Here is a 24,758-nt window from a genome sequence, read left to right on the forward strand (position 1 = left end):
ACTTTTATTTTATTTGCACGCCCGATTATACCCATCGCTCTGCGGAGCCCGCACAGGCGTTCGATCGCGAGTTGGTGGTTTTTCAATTTCGCCCGTGTTTCGTAACGCCAAAAATTGTGTTACGATCTGGATGTGTTGGTACGCCGGTATGGTAGTAACGTACAAATAATACAACGTACAAACCACCCGCCGCGGCCCAAGGCGGCCAGATCACCAAGCGAACGGGCCGCATTATGCTCACCGTCGCCGTGAATTTGACGCCTGAAGCGGCCACTTGACGACATTCTTCGTGCCTGCGCTAGGTAAGGCAAGTAATGGCGCCAACACGGTTCGACTAACCTACGGCAGATACTACCAATCCACCCATGAGCCGGGCACGATGTCATGTTGTGAGTTGATCGCGATCACCTAAATAACCATCCACTGTAGAGCTGATCGCAAGGAAGGTTTACAATTCATCAGGGCTAGCATGGCGAATAGCTGTTGTTAATTTATTTAATTTATCAAGGTTTGTGGATGACTTTTGTAACCACAAACGGCAATGAAGGTAGCGCGAGTGAAGTGCCTATTTAAGCATTATCCGACGTGTAGTGTTCTTTATTTCGAAAATCCTTCCAAAAGTGCTAATCACACCCGACTCAGCGCATCGGGCATCTTTCGGCCTCATAACTCAGGCGTCAATTCAGGCGCTTTTCCGACCACGCAAACAAGAAACGCAAACACGCACGCCTGCCCATTGATGCGTCGACACGGTCCACGTGGTGGTGTCGGTGGGGGACCTCAGAGCCGCTGCGTTTCGAACCGCATGCAAAATGTAGCAGCGGGCAAGGTAAGCGCCACAGGTGCGTAACGATTTCATCGGACCTCGCAGGACTGCAGCAAGCGCTTGGTTACGATGCGGTAGATTAGCTCTGTGATCAAACCGCGGCCAACCGTCCATCGTAGCGGGTCGGTTTTGTGACGTCCCGGCGAGTGCTTTTCGCATCTTTAGTATGTGAAACGTGCTGCCAAATCGCGAGTTTTCGTACGTACCCTCATCCTCGAGAATGTTCCGAGCACGTGCAGTGTCGGCTGTGTTGCTAGTGATCGTTGCCGAGCTGCTGCAAGTTAGCGATGGCTTCATCAGCTTCAGCAACCTCACAAGCATTGTGTACGACGCTAAAGAGATCTCGTACGGGCGCCACTCGCTGCTGGATTCGTACGACTTCATCGTGGTTGGGGCAGGTCCTGCCGGTTGTGTACTCGCCAACCGCCTCACGGAGGATCCTGCCGTATCGGTACTGCTGCTCGAGATAGGTCGGGGTGAGATCCCACTGTTCACGGATGCTCCACTTGTCGGGCCTTTCCTGGCGTCGACGAGTTACAACTTTGGGTATGAGACGGAGAAACAACGCCACGGTTGTTTAGGGTTGCGTGGTGGCCGATGCAGTTGGGCGCATGGCCGTGGAGTTGGTGGATCGTCCATCATCAACAATGTGATCTTCACGCGGGGCAACCGTCGGGATTATGATGGGTGGGCGAAGGCTGGTAATACGGGCTGGGGTTGGAACGATGTGCTGCCTTTGTACAAGCGTCTCGAAACGGCCAATATTCGTGATTTCGGTGACAACGGATTTCACGGTACGGATGGGCCTTTGTCCGTGGAGGATTGTCCCTTCAGGTGAGTGAGTTCTTGTGATCAAGACCAGCGACGGAGCTGTTAGTTAGCACGAGTGGTGTGATTCTTTGGCGCTACAGGTCCGGAATCGCGAAGGCGTATGTGCGGAGTGCTCAGGAGGCAGGCTACCGATATCTCGACTACAACGCCGGTGATAACCTGGGGGTTTCGTTCCTACAAGCGCACACCAAAAACGGACGTCGTGCGACGGGTGGCAACAGCTACCTCCGAGGGATAGTGGACCGCCCGAATCTGCACATCATGACCCGTGCCTGGGTCACAAAGGTTCTCATCGATCCTGGTAGTAGATCAACCCGTTCGTTCTACACCTCCAGTGTCCAGTGGCTTACTGTTGCTTTTTTTGTAGACACAAAGACAGCGACAGGCGTGCGGTTGGTGCACGATCAGCGATACCACGAGGTTGATGCGGCCCGGGAAGTCATCCTATCTGCTGGGGCCTTCGAGAGCCCCAAACTGCTGATGCTTTCGGGTGTTGGACCTGCCGCACACCTGAAACAGCACGGTATCAAACCTCTGCATGATCTCCCCGTTGGTCGCAAGGTGTACGAGCATGGCGGCGTGTTTGGACCAATCTTCATCGTCCACCAGCCGACGGACAATCTCGTCAGCATCGAACAGCTAGCAAACGTCGGAGAGATGTTACGTTTCCGCAACGGTTCCGGCCCACTCACGACAAACTCGGTCGAGAGTCTGCTCTACGTCAAGTCACCGTTCGCGGAGGATCCCGATCCTGACTACCCGGATGTTGAGGTGATGCAGGCGTTCACGTCGTTCAGCTTCGACACCACGCCGGGAACGCGCAATGCTTACTACCTGACCGATCGCATGTTCGACGAGTACTTCCGTCCGTTGGCACAAACGCGGAACTTCATGTTCCTGCCAATGCTGCTAAAACCGCGTGCGGTGGGACGCGTCGAGCTGAAGTCGTCGAATCCCTTCAACCACCCAATGTTCCGGTATCAGTACTTCGAAGACGAACGTGACGTTGACGCGATCGTGTACGCGATCAAGGAGGTGATCCGCATCAGTACCAAAGCACCACTCCGCCAGTTGGGTGTTGAGTTGTACTCCCGCAAGGTGCCCGGTTGCCAGTATATGGCGTTCAACACGGTTGACTACTGGCGGTGTCACGTGCGCCATCTAACCGCCACTTTTCAGCATCAGGTCGACCTGTCAGGAGCGGTGGGTTTTGAGCGCATACTTTAACGTACTCTCGTGCTCTCGTTTACAGGTTGCCACGTGCAAGATGGGTCTTGCCGATGATCCTGAAGCCGTCGTCGACAACCGGCTGCGTGTGTACGGCATTAAAGGACTACGAGTGGCGGATGTCGGTATCATTCCCGAGGCACCAACGGGTCATACGAGTGCGCACAGCTTCCTGATAGGAGAGAAGGCGGCTGACATGATCAAGGAAGATCATCGTCTTCGTTAGTCGTCTGGTTTGGTCGTTTTTGTGAGTGTGGAGTACGATCACACACAACTCTATCCTAATACCGCTAGATATTACACTAGGGAGATGGTATAGTTCTATTGTAACAGTTTTGACTGACGTTGGTCACTAATGGCATTGAAATGAGGAAAGAAAGTGGCAATTAAAACCACGCCGTCAAGATTACCAAAGACATGCATCTGGGCGCACCGTGCGGTACCGGAGATGAATGAAATTTGTTATACATTGCCTCACCGCTAGTGCGTTAGCGGCTACGAACAGCGCAAAGAATAAAGTCCGATTGGTGCAGACATCCATTTGTCATTGAAAATGAAACCATTTTGGTGCTCTTTTTTTTTCTTTAGCAAATAGTGTCTATAAAACGGTTTATTGATCCATGGTGACCATGGCGTGAGTAGTGTGAAATATATTAATTTCGATGAGCTATTTTTAGAGCCATCGCATTCCAATGTTACCAACAGATCGAGAGGTCACGATCACATGTTGCACCAACGGTTTTCACACACTTTCGGCTGCGGTGGAACAGCGTTTGGCGGTGGAACGCGGTGGTTTGTTTTAAATTTGCCGTAAGCACCTATAAACACACCCGTTTGGCGTAAACTTCGCACTAAATGTTGGGCGCACTCGAACGGTGCAATTAGTTTCAGACAAACCGTACCAACAAGCGCATCTTTCAGCGATGAGTCGAGCACGCCTAGCGGTACTAGTAGTCTTCTTAATAATGTTGGCTAACAGTTGCCAAACGCCAACTGCATCCTCGATCGCACTAGACAGCCATTTTGCGTACATCGTCGTAGGTGGAGACCACGTGGCGGAGAGCGTGGCGAGATATCTATCCGCGCGGGATTCGAATAAAACGGTGCTAGTGTTAAAGGGCAACCGGTGTAACGATGTGCTTGAACCATCCGAACCATCAAAGTTGTGGCTGGAGGTGTCGTACCTCTTCGCTGAAAGTGCGCACTATCTGGGTTACGAGTTTATCGATCCATTTCTGCACGGCTCCAAACCGGGGATCGCGTTTACGAACCAAACGTCAAGTTTTATCCCACCCCTTCAGCAACTGTACGCCGTCGATCCCAATCTAAAGATGCTGACCGATGCTAGACCTCAGAGGATCATCTACAATAAGGGTGAGAATAATAATGTTCGTATTTGTGAAGCTACGGATGATAAACAGCATGATCTCTCTCGTCTAATTTCAGCGTCGTCAACGGCATTAGGCGTAGAAGTGGTCATTAACTTCAACACGCAGTATATCTTCGCCAAAGAGGAGGTGATTGTGGCCGGAAGATGTGTAGAAGACTATCAGCTGCTTTCGCAAGCAGAAATCCTCTTGGAAAACGAGTTAACAGAGCTTCTGCACAAAGTTCCACTCGAGATTGCCATGAAGAGCCCCATTATTGCGCCAATCTACGCGCTCCACCCAAATTCTGAGATCGTTCACGAGTCCACCAAGCAGCCATATTGTCTGCTTGCAACGGAGCTTTTCATCGAGACGCTATCCAAAGCGGATGGTGATCGAACGGTCAACAGCCGACAAGGTATACAGCCGAACGCGAAGGTGAATATTATCGTCAAGGAACAAGCGTCTGATCGTTGGATCGGGTTTAACCCATCCGTCATCTACCAAGAGACGTCCATGGAGCTGAGCGATCATGCCACGATGTTAAACGTTCTTATGGACACTATCGACCTTTGCATGAAGCTGGGGTCAAGCGAAACATTCCGAAAGTTGGGCCTGTCATTTCAACCACACCAGATACCGCCCTCTGTTGCGTACAACTGTCCCCAAGACCACGCGGACAACGTGCTTTGTTTTGTAAACCATACGCTGTCGGCCGCTTACAAGACTGACGAGGTAATGAACTTGTACTTTAAACGTTGGCCACTCGAGAAACTGGCCCTGAGCGAGCGTCTATTTGGTTAGATTAACCTTTGCTTTCATTTTAATTTTGTTATCCCCAGGACCTGCCGGCTTCGGAGTACTTACCCTTCGTGATAGAGCATCTTGCAGAAGACTTCCATCTGAAAACGTCGCGTAATGTGCGCGTACTGCCGTTCGGCTTGACATCGCCATTTTTGGATCACTGGTGGAAACGGATATTCTCCAGGCGCATAGTGGTACGCGAGTATACGACAAGGACCGGCATCTTGAGCGCAAATCAAACTCAAGTAAACCCTGCATTCTCGATGGATGCGTTGATGGAAAAACTCAGGGAACGGTTGAAAGCCATTGGAAACATTCCCCAAAGACATTAAAGATAAGTTGGGTACATCTGTAAATCGTTTTTTTTGTCTTGCTTGCGAGCTACACCAAGTACGATGATTGATGTCGGATTGTGATAGCGCCTATCAGGGTAAATGAAACCTGACGGCAAATAATCGATAGCCTAAGACACATTTTATGGCCAAGAGCAATAGAACGATTCGCTTAATGTTAAACAGATTAAATTTCGATTCTCTAATAAAATACGTTTCAGTATAATAACTTACCTACATTACGCATCGGTATAAAAACCCTGTAGTTCTAGTGCTGAAAAAAGGCTAGCCTAAAACGTCACACACATACGTCAGTTATTGTTTAAACATTATTTGTTTACATTCCGTGCCTAGGCCACAGCGTTTACTCGAATGAATGGGGTAAGGACGGAAAAATAGAGAAAAACATATCGCTACCAGCTGCCCATACACTGAAACGCCTAGTTTGATAAGGCGTCGCGACAAGTGCTGATGAGAGATGCGTGTGTGTCCCGCAAAGCTGCGGTTCGCTGTGCCGGACAAACGAATTATTAGATGAGCTGTGCCGTGGCCAGACGAAGCACACAGTAGGCATTTGCGTGGTAGTTCACCGTGCGGCATCGTGTGACAAAAATTTTGTGACCAGCAGAGAACCAAGAGCAACACGAAACCATGCCACTGAACATTCTCGTCACCGGTGGGGCCGGATTTGTGGGATCGCACACCGTACTGGAGCTGCTGAACGCGGGACATGCGGTCATTTGTGTGGATAACCTATGCAACGCGTACGGTGGCGGTGAATGCTCGAAGCTGCCAGAGTCTTTGAAACGGGTGCAGGAAATTACGGGTGCAAGCATAACGTTCTATGACGTGGACATTCGTGACCGGGTCGAGTTGAAGGGCGTTTTTCAGAAGGTTTGTATATGGGGCTGTGTGTTTCCTCGGAATCGGGCAGAGATGCTGAACTAATGGTATAATAATTTTCGCAGCATAAAGTTGATTGTGTGGTGCATTTCGCTGCCCTGAAGGCCGTCGGTGAATCATGCCGAATCCCATTGAAATACTACCAAAACAACATTACCGGTACGAGTATTCTGTTGGAAGTGATGGCGGAGGTAGGTGTTTGTCGTGGAGAGAGCAGGTCGTGTGAAGGCTTAACTGCAAATATGTGCTTTCTTCCAACGTACGCTTGAAGGTCGGGGTGTTTAAAATAGTTTACAGCTCGAGTGCAACGGTATATGGCGAACCGCAGAAGCTTCCCTTGACGGAGAGCCACCCGACGGGGAACTGTACGAACCCGTACGGCAAGAGCAAGTACTTCACGGAGGAAATCATGAAGGACCTATGCGAGTCGGATCCTCGCTGGTCTGTCGTTTCTCTGCGCTATTTCAACCCTGTCGGGGCGCACAAATCGGGCCGCATCGGTGAGGATCCGAACGGCGAACCAAACAATCTGATGCCGTACATCTCACAGGTGGCTGTGGGACGAAGGGCTTGTCTGCGCGTGTTTGGCAACAACTACGACACGCCCGACGGGACGGGCGTGCGGGACTACATTCACATCGTCGATCTGGCTGAAGGGCACGTGAAGGCGATTGATAAGCTGACAGGAGGGACGATCGGTGGGTTCTGTGTGTATAATCTGGGAACGGGCCGCGGGTACTCGGTGTTGGAAGTAGTTCAAGCCTTCTCGAAAGCATCTGGAAGGGAGGTGAAGTATGAAATTGTAGATAGGTAATAACCGTTTCCTCTGTAACATTATCACGATAACCACCCACTCGAAAGCACTTGTGAATTTGTGTAATCTTCTAACACACCCCATATAGACGTGCTGGGGACGTTGCGTCCAGCTATGCAGATGTATCACTCGCCGCCAAAGAGCTCGGATGGACCGCGAAGCGGGGACTGGATGAGATGTGCGAGGACACCTGGAACTGGCAGAGGAGCAACCCGAACGGGTTTGCCGGGTAGTGGGGAAGAAGGCGTTACTAATTGCACCAAAGTTACGTTGCATTTGCAGCAGTTATGACTAACAATTCCTTCGTACAGTGCTTTATGCCTTTTAGTTGCATTTCTCTAACGCTTTCCGTAGCACAATTCTTTATTCAATTTAGTGCAATTGGGTCGTGTAGACACTATCTTGCCCTTGTCGTACACTAACAACCTCCGGGGGCATGAATAGCCTTGTAAGATGCAGCAAATGATTGGATTAGTAAAATTAAGCACATACATAATGCTGCACATGTATTATTGTTTTTAATGCATTGCTGTTTTGTGGTTTCGCGAAATGCATAAACAAAAAATGAATAAATGATTTATGTATGATTCCGACAAGTGTTTCCTTCTTTAAAAAAAACAAACATGTTTTCGTTTCTATTCAAATTGTCTGTTTGATGTGCACAGAGTGCATTCTGTGCAATTTCTAAGTATTTTCAACGTCGTTATCATGTACAAAAACATTTCACTGTGAGTGAATATTATTAAACTTGCAATACAAGCCTGTAACTGAATTTATCATTTAAAACAGTAAAAATAAATTGCATAAAAGATAAATTCACAGGAAACTGTCGAAACGATTCCCGTATTGTAAGGATGACATTCAAGAAAATAATCTCTATGCCGAACGCTGTCAAGTCAACATGCCAATGCGTGTGCGGTGCACACGCACATCATGAAGCATACGCAAAAACTCGCGGCGGACATTTTGAGAACGCGAAGGCTTTATTTTCGTTTCGAAAACGCCAACAAAATAAGCGCGTTTCGGTACGGTGCGGCGTAAATCTCGACCCGGTCGGTACGCGCAACAACAAGTGTATGTCGGGAACGTGAAGAATTCTGTGATACGTGTGCTAGCTGGGTGGTAGGAAGCCCTACACCCTGCACCTGGATCGCCTTGAACAATATACGCAAGCAGTCCGTGGCCACCGCGAAGAAGCGGGCAATTCGCCAAGCGCCTGTACATTACACCGAGGGCGCACATCAGGTGTGTAGTGTTTTGGGAAGATTGTTTCCGCACGAAGCTGTGCGCCGTGCTTTAGTGTTTCAGCCTCCTGGCATCGAAAGAGCTTCCGCGCTCTGTCCCCCACACAAAAGCTGCAAGGTAATTGGTGCGTGTGTGCCATCGACAACAACCAGTGGCAGCAGGATTACTATTATCGATTGTGAACGGTGATTGCAACCGCGTGAAAGGTTAGCTAGGTTGGCGATGAATACGAATGGTCCCGAAAAAGTAGCATGTTTCGCATTGCACGTGCATTCTCGCATTGTGAAGGTGGCCGTGTGTGAAATTTTGTTTCTTGACAACGCGCTTCATGTGCGAAAAGTCAAAACGACCCCTCTCTTCCCCGTGGCGCTCTTTACTCCGAATCGTCGGCCCACTAATGGACTAGGGCCGTGCGCGGGACGCAAGTGCCTGTGCACAGGTGATGCAGGGAAGCTGTAATTCGCTGCATTTCGGCACTGCACACAACTACATCGAATGGCGTAAGCTAAACGCGCTTTTTGCACGTTCTTGCGTATGTAATCCACGTATTCGAGCGACCGCACGTATGCGTCGGGGAAAGGAAGCGAAAAAGAAGACCGACTCTTGTGCGTATTGATGTACCCGCCTGCTGTGTGCGATGTAATCTCGTCTGCTTGTGTCGCGTGTGGCCGGTAGTGCGTGAAAATTGCATGAACAGGGAAAAACAGGTGCACTTTTCGGAGTTTATGATGCTGGGGAACCGTACGCCGGCAAGAAAATCGCGATTGTGTTTGTGGAGAAGCCGCATTTATATTTCTCTCGCCTCCCTTTTGGGTCGTGTTACTGACGCTTCTGTTTGTTTCTGTTGCAGATCTCGGATGCCCGCGGAAGCCACGCACAAAGTGCGCGATGAAGGATGCATGAAAGTGGTTCGGATAATTGGTAGGAGAAAAGCGCAGCATACCGAGCGACGGACGCTCCAAACGTACCCCAGCCGTATCCTGACGGCCCATCGACCAGTCATAGAAAAGCGCGGTGTGTGCTGGTGGCCACACTAAAGGCAAAACCCACTCGCAACCCCAGTGATGGATCCGGTCGGGCCATGGTCCTACTCGTACAATCGCATACCGGGGACTGCGGGCGGTGAGTTCCATCACCATCTCGCAACGGCAACCGCCGGCAGTACGGCCGGTTTGACCGTGCATCACAATGCGGCCGCTTCCGTCGGCGTAGGTGTACCGTCGACCACCTCTCAGCTACTACTGCAAGCCGCCCACACGACCACCCTCGGTTCGACGGGCGGACCGTTTAATCCGCCCGGTTTCCTATCACCGGCCGGTGTCTCGGGGTACGATGCGGTGTTTTCTCCGCTGTTTCACCATGCAGCGGCCACCGGTAGCCCGAAACCGGCACACTACAGTACCTCAAGTGGTGGCAGCAATAGCGCGGGTGGCACAGCCTCAAGCGGCACCACGATAAACACCCAACACAGGCCGGTGCTGATTCAGGCTCAGACTCCAGGAGCCGCCGTAGCAGCAGCGGCGGCAGCGGCCGCAGCCGCATCGACAACCGGTGGAAAGCCACAGCCGGACAATCTGCGCGATACTTACTCAGCGTCGACGGCGACGAGCGCTGCGGCAGCGGTTGCCCAGCACCAACAGTCGCTGGTTTCGTTTTTCGAACAGCAAGCCACCACCACTCACAACAGCACGCTAAATAATGGCCCGAATGTGGCGGGTGGCAGTACCGGTGGTGCGACAGGACTGGCCAATTCTTGGCAGAACAATAGCAACCAGCTGCCCAGCCCGTTCGGTATCATGCCACACGAAAACGTGATACCCTCGAGCCCTTCGTCCAACACCAACCCCGTGATAGGTGCTCCGGTGGTGACGAAATACGAAAACTTTGGCTCTCACTACGGCAACACGCTACATCACGCGCAACATCAGCAGCAGCAGCAGCAACAACAACAACAACACCATCAGCAACATCAGCAGCAACATCAACAACAGCAATTAGCTCCTCCATTGACGGCTAAAGTGGCGGCGGCTTCGTCTCCCGTCATTGGTCGTTCTTCGTCACCGGCAATAAATGTGGTCACGAAAACGGTCGGGCAATCTGCGCCCAATCACTCGGCCCCTGGGAGCTACTTTCAAACGGCTGTCCCAAGCGCCACTAGCAACCATAACAACGGCGGAAGCAGCAGCAACAACAACAGCAACAGTAGCAGCAACAGCAACAACACCAACAGCAGCAGTTCATACGGTGCAGTTAACGAATCTTCACACCCGAGCGGATCGCATTACCCACCGGCGCAAGCAACCGGTGTTACAAGTAAGTCTTGTCCTTCTTCAGGTGACGGTAGCGTCGGTCGCGATACGTCTTCGCTCCTCCTGCAGAGCAGCCCCGCGTCCGCCCGATCGTCCTCCGGCGCGTTGTCGGATTACAAGTTCGCTTCCATCCGCACTCCACCGGCACTTCCTTCTCCTTTGCCCACGTCTTCATCGATCATCCTGGCGCACAGCAACGGTCCCGGGACGTCCTATTCCTCGATCCGTTCGCCAATCGCCGAAGCTAGCGCCACCCATCGAAGGCATCCTCATTCGCCAGGACTTGTAGTACAGCAGCAGCAGCTCCAGCAACAGCCACTCTTTCAGCATCACTCCTTGAATCATTTCTCAATGCCACGACCGTCGACGAACCACTCGCCGCCGGCTGTGCTGCAGTTCGGTGGGAGCAAGACTCGAATGGCCGCGTTAGGTTCGCCGTCCTCGTACGGCACAGGTAGTGCAGGGAAAACGGTTTCTCAGATGATCGTTAGTCAGCAACCGCAATCGTCACCGATCAGCTATTCGATGACGGACACCAGCGTGGAACTGTCGAAGATTAGCCGGCTAAACGGCGCAGGGTCTAGCAGTAATGGTAGTAATAGCAATAATAACGGTTCTAGTAGCAATAGCGGTAGTAGTAGTAGTAGTACTAGCAATACAAACGCGCAGTCCCAGCAACAACAGCAGCAATATCAGCAGAACAGAACCAGTGCCTCACTCGTATATAGGTCCTCATCGGTTTCGGGTAGTTTCGGTGGCTCGCATTTGAGCGAGTCGGTCGGGTCCGGTGGTACTAGTGATGTTGATACCGCACAGCATCCCCATCACCAGCAGCATCAACAACAGCATCTGCTACAGCAGCAGCATCAGCAACAGCAGCAGCCAGCGGCTCAGCAATCATATCCTCCTCACGTGCAGCACATGCTGGCAATGGCTGCAGCTGCTGCAGCCGCTGCTGCTGCGGCCGCCTCGCAACCCAACGCCACCACCAACTCCGCGCTGTCACGCGTTCCATCGTCCTCACCAGCGGCTGGTTCCACATCATCCACCTCGTCGGGCGTTTCTTCCGATTACTCATCACCTTCGTCCTGCAACAGCAATCCACCACGGAGAGGTTCTCCTTCCACGCTGGCAGGTTACACGCCCATGTATGGTACGATGTCCAGTAGCGGACAGCAGCCGCCCCAACTATTCATTCTCGATCAGCCAACGTTAACACCTGGGAATAACGGCGCAGATCACACTAAATGCACCCCGATCGCTGAGACGTTCTCTCAGCATCAGCACCAATTTGCCTACCATTCCGTAATCACACGTGCCCAGCAACAATCGCATCCGTTGCCATATCCACTCAACACCGCTCAGCAACAGCAGCAACAGTTGGAAGCGCCGCATTGGGAATCCTCCAACGAGGCCAAACACGATCCAATGATGATGGTAAAAAATCTACAACGACCCACGCTGGAGCAGGTACCCCCTGGGAAGGTATCTCCAACGCTAGAGCCGAGTAAACCTGCGAAAGGTTCTCGGGGCGGTGGTGGTGGAACCAGATCTAGACGGAAAAAGGCAGATACGGGCACTGTGAGCAAAACGGAAACGAAAGCTAATGGACTGCCCTTGCGGGAAGAAGTTTCACTTCCGTCGCATGAAGATCACCGCAAGGAGCGTGTGTCCATCAAGACGGAGCATGATGGAACCGGTAGCACTACTGACCTTCGATGGCACTATGGTGGCGGCGGTGGCGATAGCGGTAGCAGCAGCAGCAGCAAGAACAACAACTTTCCGGCTCGAGTACCTCCGCCGTACCCGACCGACTCCCCAATGCACGCCCTCTCGGTTGGGTTTTCCTCGGCAAACAATTCCCCATCAACGTTGGCGGCTTCTTCGTCTGCTCTGTTTTCTTCCCCGCCCCATCCCCACCCACTCTACTATTCCCATCATCACCCTTCGCTCCATCAGCTGCACCACGTCGGAGTGGGCGATAAAGTCGTCCTGCACAGCCCACCCGGAGGGGCAGCGAGTAGTAGTAACGAGAGCGGGTTAACACAGCCGAAAGGCAGCAGTCCGTCTTCGTACACGTCTTCGCAACACCACGCAGGTGGCAGGAGCGAAGACGACCGGCAGCAGCGATGGACGTTACCGTCACACCAAGAGATGGTATTGGTGCCCAATATAGAGGAAGAACTTGGCTTTCTTGCAGAACACAACGGCAGCAACGCGCGTCGTCCGGCCCAAAGCAGACCCGCGGCTAGCGGGGCGGGCGCCGGCGAAACGGACGGAACCACTTCCGTGGCGAACGCGCCCAAAAAGCTCAATATTCCGGAGAACATGAACAAGGGCTTCATGGCGAGCTACCTGAAATTTCTGCAAGGCGAACGGGAAGGATCTCCGCCGCCGGTGCCACGCTCCGGGCGCAAACCGACCTGGGCTCGGACTGTGCCCGTAACCGGACCCACGGCAACCAAGGGAACCACGGGACCGACGAACGCGACGTCGCACGGAAGCAACAGCACAAGCCCGAAAGGAGCGCAGTACAATAACACCCAGCCCGATGCGGCCAAACAACAGCACGACGTTAGTAACGGTATCGAGGAACCGCAGAGTGAGAACCCATCCGCTAATTATAGTATTCCTGCTCTGCAGACTCCCAAACACCAGCAGTCGCAGGCGGACGCAAACCGGAAACGAAAGTACAACAGCACCGCGACACCAGGAAGGCCACTCCCAACCACGGGCAATGCCGAAGGTAATGCACCCCAAGTACCGTACGCCCGTACGGCCGTACCGAGCACGGAAATCGTTGGCGGTGCCGGTTGCGGTGGTGCTGCAGGTGGTGGACAGCAGGTGGACCTGGCGCATGATGCAACTGAAAAGCAGCAACACCCGTGCAGCACCATCGTTCCGCAACCACCAACGACGCCTGTTAGCGTACCGAAAAAAGCGCGCTACCTTCAGCAGCGACATCTGGCGGAGCAATCGGCGGGAGTTGCAGAACCACCTTCCTCGCCGTTATCGGCCTCCGTGCAGCAAACCTTAGCGTCCTCGCCTACGGGTAATGTGCATTTGCATTCGGCTCAAACGAGCGGTACGCCGCCGCAACATATTATGCCTCCGAATAGCGTTGGAATTTTGTCCCAACAACATCAGGAGCAGCAGCAACACCAGCAGCAACAACAGCAACAACAGCAGCAGCAGCAACACGCAATCATGCAACAGTCGTACTATCATCATCATCATCATCCTCACCACCACCACCACCATCATCATACGCATCCTCATCAAGCTCAGCAACCGCATCCACAGTTGCAGCTGCAGCATCAACAGCAGCATCACACAACAACACAACATCACAATGCTCACCTGCAACAACATTTGCATTCGCAGCAGCAACAATCCGACGATGTGGCTCCATTTAGCCTGTACGATTTGCACCTGCGAAGGCAACGGTGGTAAACCATCACTGTGGTGCTGATGATGATGATGATGATACGCCTTGATATACGTTTTTATTTCCTTCCTCCCGATTCTTTATTTATCCCTGTACGGAGAATGTGCCATTGTTGTCACTGGGGATGTTTAACGTCCGGTAGGACATACCCCGACTAGAGAAGGGGTATGCTATGGTATGCGGGTCGAAAACACAGAGCTAAGCTTGAGATGTTTAGCCTCGATGTTTATGTATGTACCTGCTAGCTCTCTCTCTCCTTTACGCTCTCACTTGCTTTCTCCCTGTTAGTTGTTTCACATATTCCAACAATTCCAGCGCGGGGTGCTACCAGAGTTTCTAATCGCTAAACACAAACCACACACTACTGCTACACTGCAAGAGAATCGGTCGGGCGCGCCCCACTAATACGGAACGCTTGTAGTTTCTCTCTCCGCCAATTATCCTATGACTCCAAAATCCAAATTCACTTGTTTGCTGGCGAACGAGCTCGCTAGTGATGAGGAAAAACGTCCTCCCAGCCCGGTCTGTTGTAGTAAACGAACAAAAAAAGAGAAAGGATGTTATACTGTAAGCGTGCGTGTATGTGTGTGTGTAAAGTAACTTGCTACACAAAACACAAGACAAACAAAAACAAATACTCAACGATATTGGTTTGCAATCTCTGTGATAAAAATTAAACTTAAGATCGGCTGGAGCGACTGCTTCCGATCACTAACGAGCTCTCCTTTTGCTTGAAGGAAAAGGACGAATTCACGCAAACATGGCGCGGTACCGATCGCTCTGTTTGTACGGCGTTCCAGTGCTAACCTCTACTGGTTTTAAGGGGGATGAAAAAAGAGCTCTCTGTTATATGCTGGGACTGCGTAGGAACTGCTACTAGACGGATAAGGACACCCGCCACAGTGGCAGGTGAAAAAGGTACTCGTTGGTCGCTAGTTTGAGGTACTTTTAGGGATAGCTATTGCCCACAACAGAAATCAAATGACATCTGATCACATCGGAGGTGCCATTTGTTTGAAAATATGCAAAGGATTGAATTAATTTTTTGCGCTAGCTGAGGAACCAGTGTTTAATTGAAAAGCAGCAGCATGGAATTGAGATCGATAGTTGTAAATAGTGAGGGACGTCGCTAGGCGAAAAAGAAAAAGATTATTTAAAGAGAAGATGATCGCTCGCGGATCCACAAACACGAGCAGACAGAGAGATTTAGTGATAGCAGATTTTTCTCGTTTTGTGGGGGGAGTCATTTTAAGGCCAGCTTGAACACCCGGTTCAGCGTTTAAGGGATGCCGCAATCTCGTTACTGCGCCCCGTGCCGTGCAGGTGATGCAAGGGATTTTGTACTAAACCATAACGTAGGCGCAAGGGACAATATTTTGGCAAACCTAGCTGGAATAGGCGAGTGGGTTTTGTTTAATCGCTTACCTGGCATAGCCGGAATCACAACTAGCGTGCCGAATCATGCGCCATCGATGATGAGCGGGGGAAAAGTAACAAAAGTATATATGCCATAAAGTGATCGGCCGCGACAGATGTCGAATTGTTTAAATTTTAAAGCAAAAGGTAGTGTAGCATGCGCAGCCGGAGGATATAGAAAAGACTCACAGACAAGGACGTTCGGTTTGTGTTTTTTTGTTCTTTGTATCTTTTGCCGTTTATTTTATTTTCTTCATTAAATTCACCGCAGTCATATATTTGTATATTTTCACAAGGCGGCTAATGACAGATAGCTTTAGGAGTTATTGTGGCATGGCGATAGTTATTATTGTGAAGGGCTGGGCAGCAGCAGGTGCCGCACGATCTGTGGTTTGTAGAGGTTCGCTTCGTTAAGACCGAAAGGAGGAAAGACGAGAGCAAAGACGGGCGGAGAGGAGCACGTTGTGAAATTTTGAAGAGAATATAAAGCCTTTGATTTTATGATACAAATGAATTCGATTAGTTATTTGTTTCTTTCTTTCGTTAAGTAAAGCGTAACAGAGGTAGCACCCCGGGGGGAAATGGAATATTTGTTTTGGAAACATGAAAATAAACTAGTGAAACAACGAGCACGGGCGAACTTTGCTTGCCGGAGACTGAGCTTTCGTTGAATCTGTAAATACGATCAACGCAGGATATCGAAATAGCAAGCGCGATCATTACTCGATCGCGGACATCACCCACAAAACCCACCCAAGAACCAGTTGGGTGCAGCTAGAAAAGCTGCCTTTGGTTCCTCATTATCCAAATTTCGAGACGACTTTTCCACTTGCGTGTTGCTACTTCTGTTACGTTCGATCCGAACAAGAATCGCGGTTGAAACCCGTTCCGAACAAAACAAAAATCAAACTGAACGCGAGGAAAGGTCTGCAGCTCTTGTGCAATGATGCTGTTGCTGAAGGATAGCGCGCTAAAACGATGCGGGAAAAAGGATAAAGTATCTTCGAGGGAGAGCAAGGCGCGTTCTTCCGGGATATCGCCCGAGTGGTAAATATAACTTAACATTTTTTTATATACATCAAAGGCTCCGATCCTCTCATTGTCCCACAACGACGTCCAACGACGAATCGGCGCGCGAAAGCGAAAGCGGTACAGCTGCAGCAGGACATAATTGTGCATTCCACAACGCACGACTCGAATGCGCGAACGTTAGATGACCTAGACGAAATGGCCGGCTTTGGGAACGATTCCGATTCCGATCCTGCCTGGACACCAGATGTAAATAAGGTACGCGTGTCTTACCACGATCCTACAACGGATGATTTGTTTAATGCATTTTTAAACCGTTCTTTCAGGATGTTGACGATGAAGACGAGATGTTCTTGGATGGGAAGAGAAAGATGAAGAAAATAAAAAATGTCCTTAACGAGAGCGGTGATCGGCAATCGGTGAAGCATTCGCAGGCACGTTCGAACATTCTCTCAGGTCTGTATCCTTTGGTTACTCTTTGTGCCAGCTGGAAAATCGTTGGCATAGGATTGTTCCTATTTTAGCTTAATTGCTCGTTCTGCAACATTCTTTGATATCGGTGTTGTGAAATAACATTTATCGTATAGCCAAAATTAGTTATCGTACATCCAAATTCTATTATTAGTGAGCATCTGCAGCACAAAACAGATTTAACTTATAACAATTGGCAATTAATTTAAATAGTTTTGTTTGCTTAACTTCATTGAACTGTCTCAATACACTGCATTTCATCATATGCTTTACCATGTACTATTTACCATTCTACTCGTACTGCTCCCAATATTGCTTATACGTTACATGCGCTCCGTGTCTGTTTCCATCTGTAAAATAATTCATCATTCATCATCAAATACCTCTTGACGCTGTGGAACTAACCGTGTCCTGCCGCCGACGGTAATTTATCTATGTGCCCAATGTACAATTAAGCGGATATTCTTAGTTCGAGTGTTTTTTTAAAACTATCAACAATCGTACGTTAGAGATACTGACTCGCGTGACTAAACCCTTGCTTCCTCATTCTTGCAGTTGCGGCAGCAGGCGCAGGTATAGCCGATTTCGATTACGGTAGTGAAGATGAGACGAATCCGAACGGTACGGGTGGTGTACCCGGTTCGATCCATTCGCAAACGATGGCGGGAATGCAGCAGCAAAGCGCATCATCGAACCATCAACACCAGATGCATCAACACGTGCAATCAATGCCGTCAATGCCACAGCTCGGTGGACAACAGGAGCATGGCCAGCAAATAGTGCTCTATCCCCAGCAGCAGCAACAGCAAGCAAACAACTCCCTCCAAAATGTGCCATCGCAGTACAATGTGCAGCAACAGTCACAGCAAACATACAATGCCGCCGGAAGCAACGTTATTGCTAGCGTGACGTCTCAAACCAGTACTCATCCTAGAAGCAGTTGGGACTTTCAGGTCAGTAGTGTGCAGAATTCCAGCTTATGCATCGCTTTATTTCACTTATTTCATCGTTTTGCGTTTACCTTCCACAGGTGGGTGATTTCGTAGCGGAGCATGCCGACATGGGCCAGGATTATCCTCCGATATGGCGCGTTGATGGTAAAATGCTGCTGCAAAAGTACGAACCATTTAACGATCAGAGCGGAAAAGTTCTCTACCGGCATGTAACGACGGTAAGCCATGTGATGCGTGTTCTCTTGTTCGAATGTTAAACTAATTTTCCGTACGTTTAACCTCTCGCAGTACTCAGCGTGGAATGAAGATTCGAAGAAAGGGTACGTCCGAATTCCGGTCCGTTTCCGGGTGCACAATCAACTCGAATCGATCGTTGAGTTTATGCGAAACGAAATGCCTGCTGCTGTGGTTCCAGCGACTGGAGCTGGTGTAGCTTCCGGCAGCCAGAACCATATGCTGGAGAAAGCGATGGACGATACGAAGGCTTACCAGGACGTGTTCGAGGTGTACATACAAACGCTGATATCGCAAGCGTTGGATTCGAACTTTTTGAAGGAAATTTTTCAAGAACAAGGTAACAGAGAAGGTGACTGACGGGTTGAAAAAACAAGCCGAAAGATTGATTCCTTCCTATCATTTTCCGTAGATGAATATTTCCTCTCGAGGGTAAAGACAATCGACAGCCTTACGGAGGATCGCCGACGACGCCTCATCCAGATAACGCCCTGGCCGCGTAACATCATCACCTCACTGGCCATATTCCCGGCGTATGACATCATGACCGAGCTGGGACACGCGTCGCTCAACATGATGCAGCACTGTACGGCCTGCCATCAGCCCGGTACTGCGGTGCGAATCACGCTACAGGGTCAAACGTACAACAGTGCCACGTTGGCGCCCACGGATTCGCAATATTGCGAAAAGAACTTCCAACTGTGCAGAACGTGCTCCGGACGGTTCGAGCTGCTCCACAAGATCTGCCACCAGAAGTACATGATGTTCGTGGAGTGTGCCAAGCGCGTCAATCAACAGATCGCAACCGACTCCAGCAAGGCAGCGACCGTTATCCTGAATGAGCTGCTTGCCGACGAACATTGGCTCACGATGGTGAATGCAAAGAGACTCTACATGCTGGGCTGGACGCACACTAACACCAAGCGGGGTATTCTTGTTTATTACAGCTTTTCAAAGAAGTCCGCAGCATTTGGGCCGACATCGAGTACTTGGAGAAGCAGTATCGTCTTCAAGGCACTTCACAATAGTAGGAAGCGCGCATCTGGAAGCTTCGATCCAAAGTCAAAAGCATATAGTACTACGTAATGCAAATCAGACGATCGCACGCGGTAAGATGACGAAAACAACCCATGAGAATGAAGGTTATTTTGATCCCCGTTTTCTCACACACTACTCATCCGACTAACATCCGTCAAGCGCGTCCTGCTTGGAGCGCAAATCACTCACATCGCAACCACATTCGAATCACAAACCGGAAGATTCTTCCTTCTTCGACCGATCTGTAAACTACATCATTTACTTCTGATTTCTTATTTCGAAAGCATTGCAAAAGCAATGTTACTTCACATCTCATCGTACTGACGCCGCTTTTATATGTTTGTAATTACTCAGCAACGCAGGAGCATCTGTGTAATGATTGAATTATGATCGCGCATATGTCCTGTTTCAGATCGCGCCCGCCAAGGCAATACCACAAGCCTCTACTTGATGTGTATAGCTCATGTAAAGTGTACGACAAAATTTAAACGATAGGTTAATTTTAGGAGAGAGAAAATAAATCATGAACGCTTCCATAAACGGTGTGCGAATGCGATTCTTCTCGTACGCCCTTGCTAGTTCCGTTTGGTGATATGGAAAAAGAAAAAAAAACATGAAAACACCGTGATTATATTTCGCAAATTGCTTTAACTTGTTTCACGTCTCTCGTAACGCAGAATATGACTAGTACTGCTTTATTCTAGGGCTTCTTCTAAAATTAATCCCGCTCTTCACGGGTCGCAGTTATCTTATCTCGTGGATTTCGCATCGCCACAGTAACAAACCGCCAGGGATAACGCGTGGCAACACGGTGCTACACGGGTAACTATCCGATTTTGCGGTCACCCGCGTGCACGAAGCCGCGAAAATAATTCACTCTGGAAGGATAAATATTCACTGTCTTGGTACGGTCTTGTTCCACTTGCTGTTTGGAAGATAACGAGAAGAACGGTTAAGGTACGGAGCATAGTAAAAACGGGAATAGAATATTAAGATTTTGTTTTTCCTGTCTCCTACGGGTTTAAGTGCTTCGGCAACGTTTGGTGTAATGCTATATAGTTATCGACGAAGCAAATTTATTACAATCGTTCAATTGCAACCGATCTCAATCGCTTTCAAGCAGTAATATACGCTGTTTAGGCTAAGGGTCTGATAGGCTATCATGCAAGAGGATGGCTTCGAATATACTTGTTTGTTAGAATTTTTCTTCATGCTCTGCGCAATCGTTCCGTTGAGCATACACTCTTAGAGCACGCTTTTCTGTCTCATTAGCAACGAGGGAAGGTAAATGAAGGGTAAAAAAGAAAATGTATCAAATCGTTCATCCAACCGTCCGCCGCAAAGTTTAAAACGAGATCTCACGTTGATGGCGCACGACGGCGCTCCAGTACGTACAGCTGCGAGTGTTCAGCGGAACACAGATCCTTCTCACGAAGGGTGTTGTGACAAACCGGGATGCGGGGATAAGTCGGTTAGATGTCTTTCTTGGCGGCCGGTTTCGTACCGGACGCTGCGCTATCATCTTGAGCGGAGGAGGACGAGGTCGGCTTTGCAGGCGCCGCCTGGGAGGACGAAGAAGACGATTTAGGCAGTACGGCTCGCAGGAATGGTGCCAGGAAAATGTTTCCACCGATGAACAGAATGAAGCCAGAGAAACGAGCCACCGTGTAGATGTGCCACCACTTGTGGAAGCTCAAAAATACGAACGGAACGAGACACCAGCCCGCCCAAACGATGGTGTAGTACTTCAGCCCGACGAAAACGAGCGCCCGCAGCAACGGTTGTTGTTGAAGGAGTTGTTGGAGCTTTTCGTTTTTCGTGAAAATCGGTTCCACCTGAAATAGGGAGGGATGCCACAATGGAAAACCCGTTGAACAGTTAACTCTTTCACGCCCACCCAACGTACCTCCTTCTCCATGCGGATGACCATAAACTCCAGCAGGAATGTAATGTAGTAGCCACTGTGGAAGCCATGCCAGATCGCCAAAAAGAACAGGGCACCGAGATGCGAAAGCATGCGGTTGTTGAGGAAGCGCAATCGTTTGTACACGTTGTTGGCGACCCACGTGTTCGTTTGAACGTTGAACGATTCGACGTAGTGACCGTATTTGCTCGTATTCTCGAACACACCCACCTTGATGTTGCTGCAACCGGATAATTCGTCCGAGCAGTACTCTCGATCACCCGGTTTTGCGTCGATGTAGGTCAAACCTGGGAGGGCAAACACACAGAACGTGTTATTGTTTTGTTTTCCCCGGGGGCGTGAATGATCCCACAACCTACCATAAATCACGGCGGCACCCTCCGCGAGCAGCCAGATCGAAATATACTTGTACAGCGTGATCCGTCCCCAGCACCCCAGGTAGATGTGCTTCATAAACAGCGACTCCTGCTCGTATTCCGCCGACATGAGGTACGCGTCCGACACGTACTGCGTGCCGACCTGGTTGACCACGAGATAGAACACGCCCTGCAGGAATTTCTTTGTCGCGTAGGCAGGTGCACCCTGCGTGTACGGTTCGTAGGCTCCAGCGATAAATCGCTGGTAGCGCAGGAAGCTAAACTGCGGCCCAACGAGCACCGTGGCCGGGAAGTAGGTGAAGGCTACCAGCTCAAGCAGGGACGGGGCCGGGATGCATTTGGCGTCGGGTTTGCCATCTCGTTCCTTCTTCCGGCTGTCGGAGAGATCGAACGCTAGCCCGATCAACCGCAGGACGAGCACGCAATGTGGCATGGTCCACTTAATGTCGTACGTGTCGCTGGTCGTGTAGTAGTATCCTGCAAAAGTGCGCAAGGGAATGCTTTAGCGACATTATGCGCTGGTATTTCGAATGCGTGACATTTTGGGGCACAAATGGCGCTTACCGATCAACAAATATCCCATGTGGTAGGTGAAGCACACCGGCACCAGCAGTTTGTTCGTGCCGAGGACGGCATTACACACGAAGGTAACCGCGACCGCCAGCAGGCTGTGGTAGATGTCGGTGCCATAGTTGAACGCCACGATCGATAGACCGGTGAAGGCAATGTACAGGTTCCGCTGGGTCGATCCTTGCTTCAGCTGTCGGTAGAGCAATCCGATTGGGTAGGCTGAGCCCCGGGGAGGTGGACGACGACGTTATTGTTGTTTTGTTATGTTGTGATTGTTTGTTTTCGTTGCCGCGTCACGTTGATACCGGGAATGCACATCGAGCCGGAGGCGGTAAAAGAGCATGAAAAAGAAAAGCACGCACACACACACACATCAGCACATGGCATTTTAGCGGAGGCGCGTTAAATATAAAACGGCTAAAAATATATGCCCGTCGGCAGCGTGGCAGCCCATCAATCGATACCGGCAGCGCGTAGTGGATTTGAGGAAAATGCGAAATGAAGTGATTCCGAGACCGAACTCCGCGGCGTTTTGCATGCATTACGGTGGCCAACCGCAAACCCCTGCACTAAGTTATATCACCCACGCCTGCACCTATCTAATGCGTTCGCCACGAGCTAATAAGTCGACGTAATAGACACGGGAAGCCCAACGGATGGAATGGTGGGGTTATTTACACCGCACGCCTTACACACTCTTAGCCAATGGTCTGCGCGGCCTGCTACGATGCGGTAATGTAAAGGACTGGGAAACATTAGCTTACCCAAAAGCACGGAAAGAATCAGCCGGATCGCAGGAGCCGATGCTCCGCTTGCACTGGCCAGCACCTCCACAGGATTTATCATGCTTCCGCGCGGTACAGAATCCTTCCTCTTTAGCTGGACGCTGGCGGGTGTCCCAACTCGGCCTTGACGCGTGCTACCTTCAGAATTGTCCTGGGGGAGTCCTGCTGCCGAGGCTCAAAAACACACACACACGCGCCACACGTTGTTGTACTCGAGTTCGCGCTGCGTACACCACACGTTCGACCTGGTTCATACAAAATTATATAAGTTTTGCGTATTTTATCACAACACACCGCTTAAGGCTGAATACGCTATCGGCTGCTATTGCATATGCAGTGCCACCGTCGCCACTGTCGACCGTCGACTGAACTTTTCACTTTTGCGATGGCCTTCGCCTTCACGCGCCTCCTGCGGCACTGGGGGCACTCTGTGCTACTCTGAGTGTAGCTCTTGTTTTTCTGCCTTATTGCGACGTGCTGGTGGCAGCGTGACACAGTTTTCACAGTACCGGCCCACTATCGCGGTGCACAGCAAACAAGATGCGTAACGCTTTCACGTTTGGGTGCGATCGATGACCAGCGCAGCTCTGGCACGCGAAAGAGCTACGCAACGGAAGAGGGCCACCGCGTACGCGTAACACGCGTCACGACCATGGGAAAAGCTCGGAATGAAAAACGTGGTTTAAACACGGTGGTCTGGGTAGGGGGGAATCCGCTAGGCAAAAGCAGCACTCGCGGTTTTGGCAGCCGAAATGACGCGCCGAAGGCCCGACATGCCGCTTGCGTCAGGCAGATGCAACCAAACCGTTAGATATCGTGTGAGTTTTCACATTATATCGTTCGATTTAGAAGTCATTATTAGCCCCCGAACCTCAATGTGTTCGCGTTAGTGCATTCTCAGCCCAATAAAATGTACTTTTCACGGATTTAAAAGACTTAGCATGCTGCTAATCAAATTAGTCACAGGTCTTTACATCAAAATAAACACCTATATCGGTGCAATATCCAGTCGATGACACAAACGACGGACATCGAATAAGCGAATAGCCTTGATTTGGAGAGCTCAACAAAGCAAAGGGGAATTAAATCACAATAGAAATGTGTACCGATTCTCGTGTTCTTTGCTGTGCTGGACAATTTTACGTTACAACACGTGGTTCGCCCGTAGGCACATTCTGTGGTATGCCTCTTCTGCTTCCTTTAGAATTTCTCTTTGCACATGCAGCGGGATACGGAATTTGAATCTAGTTTTACGGTAACAATTTCCCTTGAAAAAAACTTTTCACAACAATACCGACCAAAACAATCGACCGTAAGCACCTGAGTACACAGAATCACATACTTTGACGTGTCTAACGTCTGATGTGGTATCTTGATTTAAATCTAGCCAACTGTCAGATAGAAACCCGTTTTGAAAGCTATTTTTGTTACACTATTTCAACCATGTTTTGGAGTTTTCTAGTTCTTAAAAAATACTGTTTTTTTTAATTTTATTTGATAGTAATTTTCAATTGATTGCACACCATTTTAATGACTGTTTTCTATTGTCACGCAGAATAGAACGGAACACTACAACAGTTTAAACGTCATCAACAAAAAAGATTTACGACACGGACGAAAGCGTTATAGCGCTTCGCAATTTTAAAACCAAAGATCGTCAATTATACGGTTCGAAAATTACAAATCCCATCATGCAGAAAGTTAGCACAGTATAAAGGCTCTAGAGCAACAATCCGTAAGAAAAATCAAGTGCTTACGAAGCGAATCATAAGTAATAAGAAAGCAAAGCCTACCACGCGGTTAAAGCACATTTACGAAATATTTTATTACTATTCTCTTGTACAATACAATATCA

General features: G+C 49.9%; 4 protein-coding genes across 4 annotated transcripts; 3 read left to right on the plus strand and 1 right to left on the minus strand.

Annotated features, from left to right (window-relative positions):
- Positions 1-1,046: 1,046 nt before the first annotated feature.
- Positions 1,047-3,110, plus strand: LOC128726280 (glucose dehydrogenase [FAD, quinone]-like). Its single transcript, XM_053820081.1, has 4 exons — positions 1,047-1,660; positions 1,738-1,958; positions 2,025-2,842; positions 2,910-3,110. The coding sequence occupies exons 1-4, from the start codon at positions 1,047-1,049 to the stop codon at positions 3,108-3,110; spliced, it is 1,854 nt and encodes a 617-aa protein (XP_053676056.1).
- A 2,828-nt stretch (positions 3,111-5,938) lies between these two features.
- LOC128730439 (UDP-glucose 4-epimerase) lies at positions 5,939-7,691 on the plus strand. The gene is made up of 4 exons (XM_053823485.1): positions 5,939-6,281; positions 6,356-6,481; positions 6,562-7,100; positions 7,193-7,691. Exons 1-4 carry the CDS (start codon positions 6,039-6,041, stop codon positions 7,335-7,337), a joined length of 1,053 nt encoding a protein of 350 aa, XP_053679460.1. The 5' UTR covers positions 5,939-6,038; the 3' UTR covers positions 7,338-7,691.
- A 1,722-nt stretch (positions 7,692-9,413) lies between these two features.
- Positions 9,414-19,770, plus strand: LOC128726289 (mucin-5AC). The gene is made up of 9 exons (XM_053820092.1): positions 9,414-10,867; positions 10,907-13,404; positions 16,607-16,809; positions 16,878-17,007; positions 17,578-17,975; positions 18,053-18,193; positions 18,264-18,549; positions 18,622-19,082; positions 19,157-19,770. The coding sequence occupies exons 1-9, from the start codon at positions 9,414-9,416 to the stop codon at positions 19,235-19,237; spliced, it is 5,652 nt and encodes a 1,883-aa protein (XP_053676067.1). The 3' UTR covers positions 19,238-19,770.
- Positions 19,771-19,888: 118 nt separating this feature from the next.
- On the minus strand, positions 19,889-22,964 carry LOC128732296 (lysophospholipid acyltransferase 5). Its single transcript, XM_053825483.1, has 5 exons — positions 22,883-22,964; positions 22,113-22,337; positions 21,531-22,025; positions 21,154-21,458; positions 19,889-21,082 (listed from the first exon to the last, which is right to left on the minus strand). The coding sequence occupies exons 1-5, from the start codon at positions 22,962-22,964 to the stop codon at positions 20,720-20,722; spliced, it is 1,470 nt and encodes a 489-aa protein (XP_053681458.1). The 3' UTR covers positions 19,889-20,719.
- Between the last annotated feature and the right edge of the window lie 1,794 nt (positions 22,965-24,758).

Source organism: Anopheles nili, chromosome 2 (genome assembly GCF_943737925.1).
Source record: "Anopheles nili chromosome 2, idAnoNiliSN_F5_01, whole genome shotgun sequence".
NCBI lineage: Eukaryota > Metazoa > Arthropoda > Insecta > Diptera > Culicidae > Anopheles > Anopheles nili.